The sequence below is a fragment of the Notamacropus eugenii genome, chromosome 1 (genome assembly GCF_028372415.1).
Source record: "Notamacropus eugenii isolate mMacEug1 chromosome 1, mMacEug1.pri_v2, whole genome shotgun sequence".
NCBI lineage: Eukaryota > Metazoa > Chordata > Mammalia > Diprotodontia > Macropodidae > Notamacropus > Notamacropus eugenii.
The window spans coordinates 633598292-633611974 of record NC_092872.1 but is presented as its reverse complement, the minus strand read 5'-3'; the positions used below and the strand labels follow the sequence as shown (position 1 = coordinate 633611974).

At 40.7% G+C, this 13683-nt stretch overlaps 1 protein-coding gene across 2 annotated transcripts in view; it reads left to right on the top strand.

Annotated features, from left to right (window-relative positions):
* The first annotated feature begins 3249 nt into the window (after window positions 1-3249).
* Window positions 3250-13683, top strand: part of NFU1 (NFU1 iron-sulfur cluster scaffold) — a 42992-nt gene continuing 32558 nt past the window's right edge. The window contains exons 1-2 of one of the 2 annotated variants that reach the window (XM_072635326.1): window positions 3250-3521; window positions 12453-12556. In XM_072635326.1, coding sequence (XP_072491427.1) covers window positions 3463-3521; window positions 12453-12556 — 163 coding nt within the window. In that variant the 5' untranslated portion in view covers window positions 3250-3462. Of the gene's footprint in view, window positions 3522-3768; window positions 4130-12452; window positions 12557-13683 lie in introns of those variants that run through there. The other variant, XM_072635328.1, reaches the window with a different exon arrangement.

Below are 13683 nucleotides of genomic sequence, written 5' to 3'. Positions count from 1 at the left end.
TGGGAGAAGAGAGAGTTCTCTGAGAATGGCTTAAATTTTATCTGTAACATATGAAGGAAAGTTCTCAGCTGAGGGAGTAAGAGGAGGAGGAGCCATGGGAGATTTCATGAATGATGAAAAGTTTTGGAAAAGCCATTGTGGAGAGTGGGAGAGTCAATTGATAAGGAAGGTAGAACAGCATTGCTTGGAAACAGTAAAGGCCCAGTTAAGGTTGTGTAACAAAAGTTTATAGTGGATCTAGTCAGAACGATTGCATGATTTTCACTGCTTTCAATCAGCAATACTCCTGTAGGAACAAAGGCTGCATATGGTGGGAGTGATTTAAGGCTGAGGATTGACTGGGCATATTCAGTGATATGATAAGGGGGCTGGGAATTCAAGAAAGGAGAACAGTGCAGAGTTGATTTGGTTCACCAAGGGGTAAAAATTGGGAAAAGAGGAATGAATGGTTAGTGCAAGGGAGATAGCCTGGGAGAAAAATGAGGGGTAAAGAGACTGGAGGTCATGATGTAAAAGAATAGGGTTTTGTAAGGGAAGACAGAAGAAGTGAAAAGCCAATAGATTATAGTTGAATAAGTAGATTTCAGAATTTTTGAACAGATGTGGGGTTGAAAAGTAAGCCAATGTAGGTGTGTAGATAGAGGACCTGATCGGGTAGGGTATCTGAAGGAGAGTCAATATGTATATAGGAATCCCCTAGTGTAAGGAAAGGAGTTGGAAAAGAAAGAGAATTGTGAGCCAGGTATCCGACTCTTTGAAAAAGGAGGGGGAATGACCTAGGGGATCTGTAGATAGCAGCTACCAGAGTTTTGATTGGGTGGTAGATATGAAGCATGAACCTTAAAAAGGAGTGATTATTGGGCAATGGAGTTTGGGCAATGTAACAGTAAGCACCCCAACATACATGGTGGGGGGGGGCACCTACTATCACAGGTTCTTAGATTTGCATTCATAAAAGGAAAGGCAACAATCACTTTAATCAAGCACATATATCAATCCTTTAACCAAGCACATATATCATTCACCTAGTTCAGGAGAGTCAGCACCCTGAACTTCAAAGAAAATACAGAGAAATTAAAAGTCAACAGACATGGCTTCCTCTGCCTGAATTCAACAGACAGTTGGACCCCAACTGTTTGACCATAGTCACCAAAGAGGGAAGCACTGACATCTGGATTTTCAAAGCTGGGGGGGGGGGGGGTGGCGCTCCTTTAGCAGCTTCTCAGAATCCTCATCTGGCTAAACACTTCCAGTCAGTAAGCCCCAAAGTAAAACCTCACCCTCAGAGTACTTATACAATTTTTAGAGGCCAAGAGCATAACCCTCTGATTCAGTGTCTCAATAGAAAAAACAAAAGGTATTTGGGACCCTCCTACAAAACAACTCCCCTAATCAAGCTTCCCACAATGGGCAGGCTCATCAAAGGATGGGAAAGATCTTCTTTAATCACATTCAAATGGAGGCATTATAATTCTTGATTAAATTAGAGCAAAAATAGCAAAAGATCCTAATTTGAATGCCCTTAACAGGCACAAACCTGGAACTGGCAATGGGGAGTAAAGAATATTCCAATTTTCTCACCTCAACCAGTGAGCCAAAGAGAATGAATGAAGGTACAACAGGTATTGGAAAATGTGACCAGGGAAGCTGTTGTCATCAGAGGGAAGCCAGGTTTCAGTAAGAACTTGTAGACGTAAGGAGTGGGTTAGGGAAAAGATTTAAGATGAAGAGAAGTTTGTTGCCTATACAATAAGCATTCCAGAGGGTATAGTGGAAGGGCTGGGTGGTATTTGGTTGAAACTTTGGAGTGAGACTGTGGGGGGCATGGACATGAGGAATCAGGTGGTAGAAGGTTGGGGTGGAGGATTATGTTTAGAGGATGACATATAGGAGTTCAGAGTCACTGGGATGTGAGGGGTATGAGCAAGTATGAGAATGCTCATCATTCAGTGGAAGGTCCCGCTCTTTTTCAAGGTAGAGATCAAGGTATAGGCAAATGCAACATAAGATGGGAGGCACACAATCAGATGAGAGGTTCTTCTTCACAAGCCCTTTTCCCCACTAAGGCTGGAGATTAGGCAGGACAAGGACACAGCTGAAGATGGAAACTGACTCTACACACTAGGAGAAAGAAGTCCCATTCCCCACCAGCTTTCCTTTTATTTTCCTCAAAGGATTGGTGCAGTAGGAAATGGAAGGCCTGAAGTCAGAAGATACATTGCTTCTCTTTTCACATATGGAGGTTCTCTACATCCCAGTTGGAAGATTGGGCTGGCAGGAGAAGGTAGAAATTGCCTTGTGCTGGATGGAAGTGATTGCTTTCAGGTAGACTGTCAGATACCCTGACAGTCTACTTGTAGCGTTCCCTCAGATAACATAACTCATCCAGGAAGGAGCTCTGGAGGATAGTCTGAGGTCATCTCACTTGAGGATGCTGGCTAGGAAGAGGCAGTAGGAAGTGGTAGACTCAGTTTAGCTAACTTAGACCAGAATTACAAACCAGAGGATACTAAGAAGTTACACCAGGATTTAATACCTGGTGGTATTAAAGTGGGAAATGTGGAAAGTGGGCATGTGGAGGTTGAGTTGGACCCAAAGTGGGCAGTGGAAAACAGTGGTTTCAATCCAGCTGACCTAGATTTGGATCTCAGCTCCTTTATGCATACCCAATGTGAATATGGGCAAATCTTTAACTTCTCTAACCTGAATTCTTTATCTATAAAAGAAAGGAGCAGACCATCTCTAATAATCGTAATCATAGCTCTCATGTATACAGCATTCCAAATGACAAATAGGCCTGTACTGATAACTGTTAAGCAATTTATTCTTTGGAAGAAAAAGATGGCACACCTCACAGTTTTAAATTTCACTTGCATTATTAACATTTTCTCTGAGAATCAACTAAAGAATAAATCATTTTCCTCATGCTAAAATTTAACAATGGAGCTGCCTCCACTTGACCCTGACCCACCCCTGCCAGAATGCTTTGGTTACTGGGAGGCCACGGTGGGAGGGCAATTGTCTTCATCTTATCATCTAGAAGAGGGGGGTCTTTGTGGTGGGGAGATGAGGTTATTAAGTGTCTAAGGCAGGTTCAGAATTCAGGTCTCCCAAGTTTTCTGCCTCTATGGTCCTTTCCCCTACTATGGTCTATTTCACTTAGGATGCACGCGGGATAAACACAAATTTGTCCCGGTCTCACTAGGGGGTCTGCATTGTGCAAGCAACAAAACCACGTGGCTCCCACCCGGACGTGGCCACAGCTTCCCCTCCAAGAGCTCTGCAACTTCGGAGTTGGCCAGCAGGGGGCCGCTCTCCCGCCCAGCTCCTTGAAGGAGGTTCGGCTCTGATTCGTTTCATTTCCTGCCTTTCTGAGCAGGCGTCTGGTAGGGACTACCCCTCGAAAGGAAGGTTGAGAGGGGACAGGTCCTCGCTCCACGCCTGCGCAGCCGAGTAACGAAGATGGCCGCCTGCCGGCTGGCTTCTGGAACCGCAAGCGCTTTTGCTGGGCTGTGCGGGCGGTAGGTGACGGTCCCGGAGCTCGCGGGCGGGTAACGAGAGGCCGAGAGGCTGAAACAGCTCTGGGGACTTCCCTCTGTCCATCACAGCCGGGCTAGGGCCCGGGATCGGCCGAGTCTCCTAGTGACGTATCCTCGAGTTGACCCTGCCCTCCTGGGGGGCGGGGGTGAATGGGACCCCAGCCCGGCCCCCTCTCTCCTCCCCCGCCCCTGGTCTCGGGCGGAAGTAGCGTCCTCCAGGGGCGGGGCCGCCTCGGCCATTCCTCCCTCCGGCTGGAGCGTCACGTGTCTCGGGCCCGCCTCCGCGGTGTTCTCTTCCGCTCTCCTCCCTGGAAACCCGGACACTCTGACCTTCAGGGCCGCCCCTTGGCTGCTGCCGCGGTTTGGGGAGGGGGGGACGTTCGCCGACTTAGAACATAAGATGCTTGAGTCAAAGAGAGCCTAGTAGGGCATAAGAGCAGCTGGAAGGGGCCGGTCTGGAAGCGGGTCTGCTTAGGATGCAAAATTTTAGAGGTGGAAGGGTCTTTACGACCGATAGAATATTAAATGGGAAGGAACCCCGGAACGTAGAGTGTCAGAGCCAGAAGGGACCTTCCATGTCAGAGGGACAGGTAACATAAAATAAAAGAACCGGTCAGGACCTTAAAATAGAGATTCTGCCTTGTCAGACTGCCAGCGCAAGAGCCAGTCTGGGAGGGACTGGAACACAGATTTTTCAGGACTAGAAGGAGCGATCGTGATAGAATTCCGTACAGCAGAATTTCAGAATGGAAAGGGAATTTAATTTCCACTTCGCACAAGTAAAAATAGTTTCTTTCTCCAGCACTTGTGTTTAAACCTATTCTTGATGTTTCTCACCCTCCCTCTTGTAAGTTGTCTGCATCACCATGTGTCAGCATGTATCGCCATGTGTCACCATGTATCACCATGTGTCACCATGTATCACCATGTAGCTATTTTCATATTCCTCTATACATTCGTGTCACGCCCAGTACAAGAGTCTGGAGGACCCGAGTGCGTATGTAGCCTGAAACACTGACTAGCGGGGTGACCCTCTGGCAGGTCACTGAACCTCTCTTTTACTCAGTTTCCTCCTCTGTAAAGTGGGGATAATAATAATCCAGTGAGATGATATTTATAAAGCATCTGGCACATAGTAAGTTCTATGTAAGTGTTAGCAATTATTATTGTGAGTGGAACTGATTCAGTTCTGTCTTTGTATCTCCAAGACAGTATCTAGCACATAGTAATCATTTAGTAAAACACTTGCTGATTGATGTCTCTTCCCCCCAGTTAGAGGGCATCAGCATCACCTAGTGTGGTTCCTCGACAGGTAGATAATAAAGCTTTCTGAAATTGGTCTTCAATTCAGCTTGGATTTACCAAACAGTAGAAGGGGGGGAAAAGAATATAATAATAACTCATTTATATAATAACAGTGCTTTATAGTTTAAATAGTTCATCATATGCATGACTTCATTTGAGCCTTATAAAAATTCTGTGAGGTAGCTAGTACCAGTATCACTACATTCATTTTACAAATTTTACCTAGGCTCAGGAAGAGTAAATAATAAGTGACTTGCTCAAGATCTTCCAGTAAATGTCAGCTGGGTTTCAGACCAAGGTCTTCAGATTCCAAGGCCAGTGATTTTGCTCCTGTATCACCTTATGGCTCAAGTAAAGGGAAGTCCCTACCCAGGAAATGCTTAACTTGGGAAGAAAAGATTTAGACATGGTAGAGAGTATATGGTTTTTTAATTAGAAAGTTATATAGGATGGTGTTTAATTAAGTGCTAATTTATGTGTCTTACCCTTCTTTCCCACTATTTATACTACCGATTAATTTCTCATAGAATAATATGATCTTAGACCTAGAAAAGAAACATCTAGTCAGAGCCTAGTCACTTAATCATCTATGGATGAGGAATCAGGCCCAGAAATTCATTAAGCTTTTTAAAAGACTTAATAGCTACTGTGTAGTACCTCCTCTAAAGCCTGATTTTGATGCTTCATCATGATATGGAGATAACCTTGGGCTCATTAGAGTGTAAGCTCTGACAGGTTCTGTCAGGTTGTAAAGGCTTTGAGAGCAGAAAGGGCTGGTACAAATGGATGAAAAAGCATTTATCAGATACCTACTCTATGCCAGATACTAGGAATAGAGAAAGGCAGGGAATAAGGATATACATAGTGCCTACTGTGTGTGAAAGTGAGATAGTCTTTGCCCTCAAGGAACTTATATTCTAAGGAGGAGGATGCAACACATACAGGGGAGTGGTGACCAAGGAAGGGAGTTTTGGTCTGGGGTGTCAGAGGGATTGTGAGTGGAACCAAAGGGCAGTGGGTTGTCATTTCTTTTTCCGCTAGCAGTACTTTTATTGATTTGACTCTGTTGTCCAAAGCATTGGATTTAGCTAAGTTTGGAAAGGCTCATCAACAAGTTGAGTGCAGGGTCATAAATTTTTCAGCCATTGAAACTTTTGAAATCTGTTTATGAAATAGTAATCATTTATTAAGCACATACTATGTGTCAGACACTGTACTAAGCACTGAGGATACAAAGAAAGTTAAAAGACAGCCTCTGGCCTCAAGGAGCTCACAGTCTGATTAGAGAGTGTGCTATCCCTCAGGGAATGAGAACCCACATTAACAAGTCATGGGTTCTTAAGTTATTGAAGTATGTGCAGGGTGCTTTGACAAGGTTAAATAATTTGTCTCACATCACACAAATATTTAATGCTTGATGTTGGGCTAGCAACCAAATTTCCTTGATCCTTGCCCGTTGTCATTTCCATGACAGCATTGATGCCACACCCACTCTTTCCATCCTCTTTCTCAGTTCCTCCCCTATTCCTGAGCCTGCTAATGACACCCACAAATGTTTACACAGGTAGCAGTTAGATTCCTTTAATAGCCAACCAGTTTAGCTATTAGTGATGGAGAAGAATAAAGAGGCTGATCAGATTTTTCTTTGACATTTCATTGTTGCTACAAATCTTTGGGTATTCAGGAATTTAATGCCAAAACTGCTCAAGAAGTGTAAGTTCATTACAGGTATCACTATTCCAAATAATAATAATAGTTAACACTTATATAGCCTTTACTGTGCACTTAGCACCTTACAGTTATTATCTCATTTGATCCTCCCAACAACCCCAGGAGGATAGATGCTATTGTTATCTTCTTTTTACAGATGAGGAACTGAGGCAAACAGACTTCACTGGAGTCATACAGCTAGTAAGTGTCTGAGACTGGATTTGAACTCAGATTTTCCTGACTCCAGTTCTAGCCCTATGTGGTGCTTAGATGAAGTCTGAAGGAAATAGGAATTCAAATAGGTGGAGGGAAGAAGGGAGTGCTTTCCAGGTATAGGAGACGGTGTTGGGTGTGTGGAACAAAAAGAAGGCTGGGATGTCTGGAGTGAAGGAAGAGAAGTGTAACTTTTAAAGAGGTTGGAAAGGTCAGTAGATTGGGGCCAGATTGAAAAAGGCTTTTAAAGCCAACTAGATGAGTGACTTCCCCCCCTCCTCCATAAGCTTGAAGAGTTTCATTACCAAATGGATACAGGTTGATGAATTTTTCAGCCATAGGAACTATCAAAGACCGTCTACTAAATTACAGTGGTTGTGATCTGCCTTGCTGCTTTGGATTATCAACATCAACAAAACTACAGATAGTGAAGTACTGAATTAAGCTTACACTCCACTAATGGGTGGCGAAGTGACTGAGTGAGAGAAACTTAACTTTGAGCTTGAGCTTCTTATAATAGATTAGAGAATTCAAAGCAAGTTTTCATAATTTTCCTTTTCATGGCATCCCCTGTAGACTGAAGCAGGGGATATTTTTGATGAGTTCACATTGGTGAATTTGTGAAATAACTTTTGAATAATGTATTGTATTTAATACAAGATTAAAAGTAGAATTTTATCTGATAGTCCCTGGCATTCCCTACTCTGATTCTCAGGAGTCTACTATATTGGAGAGCAGATGGGGCGCGACCTGGGATAATGGCATGATTGAAAAGGAAAAGATAAATAGCTATTGGAGAGGGAAGCATGAATTTTAACTGTGAAGAAACTACATAGTCTAGACATACATATACAGTATGTATTTGTTGGCTTTTTGTTGGGGATGTTGCCCTTAGAAAAATCTTGTTTACTGCTACTTTTGTAATCAGGGTTCTATGGACTCCCATTTATCAGTTATTACTTCTAGTGTACTGATAATAGAATATGCATCTCATTTAGAGTTATACCTGTTTGTGAGTTTTATAAATGTTCAACGTGCCTAGTCACTGGAATTATTATTTAATATTCAAATGGATCTGTGATTTCAGAGGTTTGGAAGTTCTTTGTGCCACTATAGATCACAACCCATCCATGCCTTGCCATCTTTCACATCTCTTGCTCTTCTCTTCCCATAAGTTCAACACAAGGGTCTACCCAAGGAGCTTTGCTCATTGTTTCCTGACATGAGGGTTGACAGTAGAGTGCTTTTGACTGTCATCCCTATTCCATGTGATCAGTTCATCTTTTCTTTCTGTCATACTGTTTCTTGATGAGACCTTTATGCCTTTTTCTTCAGAGTTCCTCATGGATTCTGTGTTTCAGACTATTCACATCCTGAGCCTGTCCATCACTCTCTGTATGAAAGCTATTTTTGCCTTTGTGAAGACTTGTATTTCATGTCTCTCTGCTATAAAGCAACACTAGTATAAAGATAGTATTTTTAAAATGGGCCTTTTCTTTCAAAGCTTAGGATCATTGAAGTAGTTTTACAATTTTCTAAAGGTAATTCAGCTTACTTTCCTCTTGTTATGCTCTAGGCCCAGCTTGTCTGTCTGAACTATGCCCAAGATAAACATACTTAGAAGATATCCATCCAAATGCATGTTTTAATCTGAATCCAACATTCTTCATATACTTGGGTTTCATATACTGTGTGGCTGGATGGTCAAGCCAAACTGCTTTGAATGACTTACTGTATTTAATACAATCCGTGACCTGTGGAAGAATAGACTTTTCTTGTAAATCTTTTTGGTAGCTCTTGCCATTACAAAGTATTTCTCCGATTCTTAGAGTTTATGCTATATTTGGAGTATAGGGAGGGGTAGGAGCGGGGAAGAAGTGTTGAGGGAGGGTATCTAGGATAATGACATGGTTGAAAAGGGATAGATAGTTGACCATGTAGGGAGATGCAAGAATTTTAATTCTGAGAAGAACCTGGGTTTCTTCCAGGAAGCTCTGTAGTATCAACAAACAAGCATCTGAAGGACCTCACAATCCACAAGGAGGCCCTCTTCTCTATTATGGATTTCCTCCATCACAGTGGGGAACTTCTTTTGGCAAGCATGCATCTCACTGTTTATGCCTTACATTGGTGTTTAGATCACAGACAGGGTCATTGAACGGGATTATTTCTGTTATATATTTCAAGAGATCGTGAATGATTTTGATATGGTGATAGTAGACACTTAGTTGTAAAAGAGCCTATAAGGCAATATTTTGTTCTACCAAAACCACTGCTTTTTCATAATCAATACATGGTAAGTTCAGAGGGATCTTAAGTATTCTATATCTTTCAGCTAAGTATGAAATGGGAAAGATGTGGTACATTATTAAATATCAGCTGCAAAAGTCTGCTTCCTTCTAATACTCTCATCAAGGAAGCCTTCAACTCATGTGTAGCTGACTCAGAGTCATTTTATACAGGTGGTAGAGGAGGCATATAGGTTAGTAATCACTGATATTTACTTAGTCACCTTTTTGGGCCCAAGATTTTTTCCCATGACTTGTATATTGTCTTTCCTCCTTGTGATTATCTCTTCTACAATAGAAATCTCCTACATACACCTAGTCTAAACCAGTTGCTTTCTCCATCTTTGTTCTCTTCAGTGTCTTTTCACCTTTTTCTGTAAGTACAGTCTGGGCTGTGATGTTAAGGTCCAAGTGTGGTGATTCCATTGTCCTTAATGGAAAAAAATTAAGATTGTTACAAGTTTTTCCATTATTTTTCCTGCTTATAGTCTTTTCATTTTCATCTTTAAATGTCTGTGGAATGACTTTGCTTAGTTGGATATCTTGCCAAATTTCATTAATCTGGTTTTACCCTCCTCTTCTTTTTGCTTTCTGAGCCTATACTATTCATAATCATCCATCTTCCTTCTTTGTGAGATTTTAGAAACAAATTTATATTTTAATCTGATGTTGCCTTTGGTAGTTGTTTCTCTATTTTTGACAGGTAAGTCTTATGGTTGATGACTAAGGTGCTTTCTGGGCTTTGTTGGTCTTGCTGTCTGACAACTCCAGGAGAGATGCCAGCAGCAGAACAGAGGTCTGTGCACAACATTTGTAGATCTGACCAAAGCCTTTGACACTGTTAGTCATGAGGGCTTATGGAAAATTATGTCAAAATTTGGTTGCCCAGAGAAGTTCATCAGTATTGTACATCATTTTCATAATGGCATGTTTGCCCGGGTTCTAGAAAGTGGACAATGTTCTCATGCCTTCCCAGTCACCAGTGGAGTGAAACAGGGCTGTGTGCTTGCTCCCATGCTTTTTAGCATGATGTTTTCAGCCATGTTGACAAATGCTTTCAATGAGGATGAACACAGCATCAAGGTCAACTACCATACTGATGGTAAGTTCTTCAATTTGAAAAGGCTGCAAGCCAGGACCAAAGTGGAGGAAGTGTTGGTGCATGATTTTCTGTTTGCAGATGATTGTGCCCTCAATGCAGCCTCTGAAGCTGAGATACAACAAAGTATGGATCAATTCTCTGCTGCCTGTGCTAATTTTGGCCTAATAATCAACACCAGGAAAACACAGGTGCTCCATCAGCCACCAGCAGACCATCCATATATGAAACCATCAGTTACAACAAATGGAGAAGTTTTGAATACTGTGGATAAGTTCACTTACCTTGGTAGTGTACTTTCCAGGAATGTACACATTGACAATGAGGTTGATACACACATTGCCAGACCTAGCTCAGTGTTTGGAACTCCAAAGAAAAGTTTGGGAAAGAAGAGGTATAAGACTGACTACCAAACTGAAGGTCTACCTTGTGCTGACCTCATTGTTATATGCTTGTGAAATATGGGCAGTCTACCAGCACCATGCCAGGAAACTGAATCGCTTCCATTTGAACTGTCTTAGGAAGATTCTGAGGATCACCTGGCAGGATAAAGTAACAGACCCTGAAGTCCTTGCTTGAGCTGAACTGCCAAGCATTCAAACTATGTTTCAGAGAGCACAACTCCAATGGGCTGGCCATGTTGTTCAAATGCAAAATGTATGCTTGCCAAAAAGACTTTTTTTTTATGGAGAACTCACATGGGGCAGGTGATCACATGGTGGTCAGAAGAAGTGATGTAAGAACACTCTCAGGTCTCTCTTAAGAACTTTGGATTTGACTGTGCAACATGGGAGACACTGGCACAGGACTGCTCAGCATGGTGTGCCCGCATCAGAAAGGGTGCTGTGCTGGATAATTGGGACAGCACAAAGTAAATGTAGGGTGTACAGATTTGGAGTATCCATCCCAAATATTCACATGGACTACCTGTGCCCAACCTGTGGTAGAGCATTCTGAGCTCATATTCGTCTGATCAGCCACAGTCAGATACATTGAAATTTCACTTTATCATGGTGATGTCATTTTGGTCCCCTTAGAGAACGAAGGACAACAACCAACCAAACGTATTTCTGGATAAAATTATAGTGGTTATCAGTGTAATTTTGTTTGCCCATTTCCCATTTTTGCTTGTCTAGTTGCTTGTTTAAATATTCAGCTTTAAATTACTTCAATTATATCTTTTTTCTTATTCTTTAAAAAAAAAAACTAATTCCATTATTACATATCAGTATGTCAATAACAGTTCTTTTCCACTCAAGATTTAATGTTTAATTTTTATGGTATTACTAGACACTTAACATGGCCGTTTTTTGTGAAAACACTTTTCAAAGAAAGTTTTCATTGCATAAAGGCATAAGAGTTCTTTGACTTTCGCATTGTCTTCCTGAGATTACTCATACTTATTTCTCCCTATTCCTACTTTTTCCCATTGTTGTATAGAACCCATCATCACTAAATTTTATCATATACTGTTTTAATTTGAAGGGTATTAAGAAATTCCTTATAGAATTTCTTTACCTCTTCATCTTTATCAACTGCTGTTGATAACAAAAGCTGCAATTACTTTTATGGTAGTCTTTTTAAAAATACTTATCATTAGTACTGCGATACATGTTGATCACCTGTCACAAGAAATAACGTTTCTTATTGCCTTTGAATATAACAAGTTCTGTACCACACCTTTCTTTGCCTCTCCGAGGAATAACTCTGAGTTATCCTTCCCTTTAGCTTCAATAGTCTGCTTTTGTTTATAGCAAGAATGGCAATATATATAATTCAACTGCCCAGCAACATATCCAGTTGTTCAGGTCATTGCAGAAGGATCTCACAGTGTGATTCCTATCCTCTACCCCTTTTCCTGCTACTCTCACTTATGTAGAAGAAGAACTGAATCTACTTTTTCTTTTTCTTTATTTTATGGGTGACTATGGCCAAAAATTTCTTCATTAGGTTGCCAGCCTACTGGTGCTGTGCCTTGCTATACTTAGCTATGCTGGTCTTCCAAAAATAGACTGTATCTATTGTCTGGACCATTTACAAAGTCTTTCCAGGATTATAGAATGTGTCACACCTTACGTTCCACTGGCATAACCTTTGAAAACATGGTTACCATCACATTTCAGCAAGGCATTGGAGTAGGACTTTGTGCAGAAATGTTATTATAATGTGAAATGAAAAGCAGTCCCATAATTATTGTGATTTTAATGCTTTACATTGCTGATTACTTTTCACTCATGTCTTTTTTTAATCTTAAGTAGTTGAAACTCAGATGTAATTTCTTTCTTTTTTTTAACTTAGATTTTGTAACATAAAGCTAAAAACGAACAGTACTAGGAAGCAGCCTCTGCATCAGTTTGTACAAAGACAGCTTTTGCCTCCATCCACAGCATTATATAACACAGGTAAAATTTTCCTATCTAATAGAAATTGAGTTTCATAAAACTTAATTGAACTGTACTAAGACTGACTTTCTTCAGCATAAGAGAATAAGTTATATTTTTTTAATTAAGTGATCCATAAAAGTAATGTTATTTCATGGGATTATAGAATTTAAAGTTGTAAGAGACTTGAGAGACAACTCCTCCCCTGTTTTACATTTTTTTTTTTTTTTTAGCATTTCCTTCATTGGGCAGGTATTTCAATTGTAGCCTATAAAAAGATGTTATATGCTCTAATAGCTGAAGATTTTCTTTATATATGCTTTCTCTTGGCACTTTCTGCTACCTTTAATACTTCATTAGTTGTATATTCCAGATGGCAATGTTAAAAGACAGTAGAACTATGAGTTTTTATTTAATTTATGTGTGTGTGTGTATGTGTATGTGCGCTCACGTGCCGCTTGTGAATAAGCATTTATTAATCTAGGCACTGAGCTTAGTACTTTTTACAAATGTTATCTTGTTTGTTCCTCACAACAGTTTTGCACGGTAGGTGTCATTTTTCCCGATTTTTACAGTTGAGAAAACTGCAGCCAAAATGTTAATGCGGCCTAGGGTCACACAGATTGTATGTGTCTGAGGCCACATTTGAACTCAAGTCTTCCTGACTACAAGCCCAGTGCTCTATCTATTGTGCCACCAATTGCCTCATTAGAGAAAGAAGATTTGAACAAGAAAATGAATATTTTATTTTCTAGACTATCTTGTTTCCTATAGTCACAGAGTACCTAAAATATGCGTATACAAAAACACCACTATTTGATAAAAATTCAACTAGAAGTCTTAATTTTGTAGGTCTAGTTCCATTAGCCTTTGACTCTTACCATTGGCAATCAAGTTGTACTGTTTGCTGCTGGTTTTCATCATCTATTAAGCTAGTTTGGAGATGGGTAAGGGAAAGTCAAATAAAACACTAGCCTCTGAACAGGTGAATGGGAATGCCATTGGACAGATAGTAAAGTCAGAGTAAGAATTGGGGTTAGGAAGAAGTCTCATAGAATCATAAATTTAGAACAGGAAGACATCTAAGAGGTTATCTAATACAGTCCTTTCATGTTACAGATAAGGAAACCACCAACTAACTTGGTTTC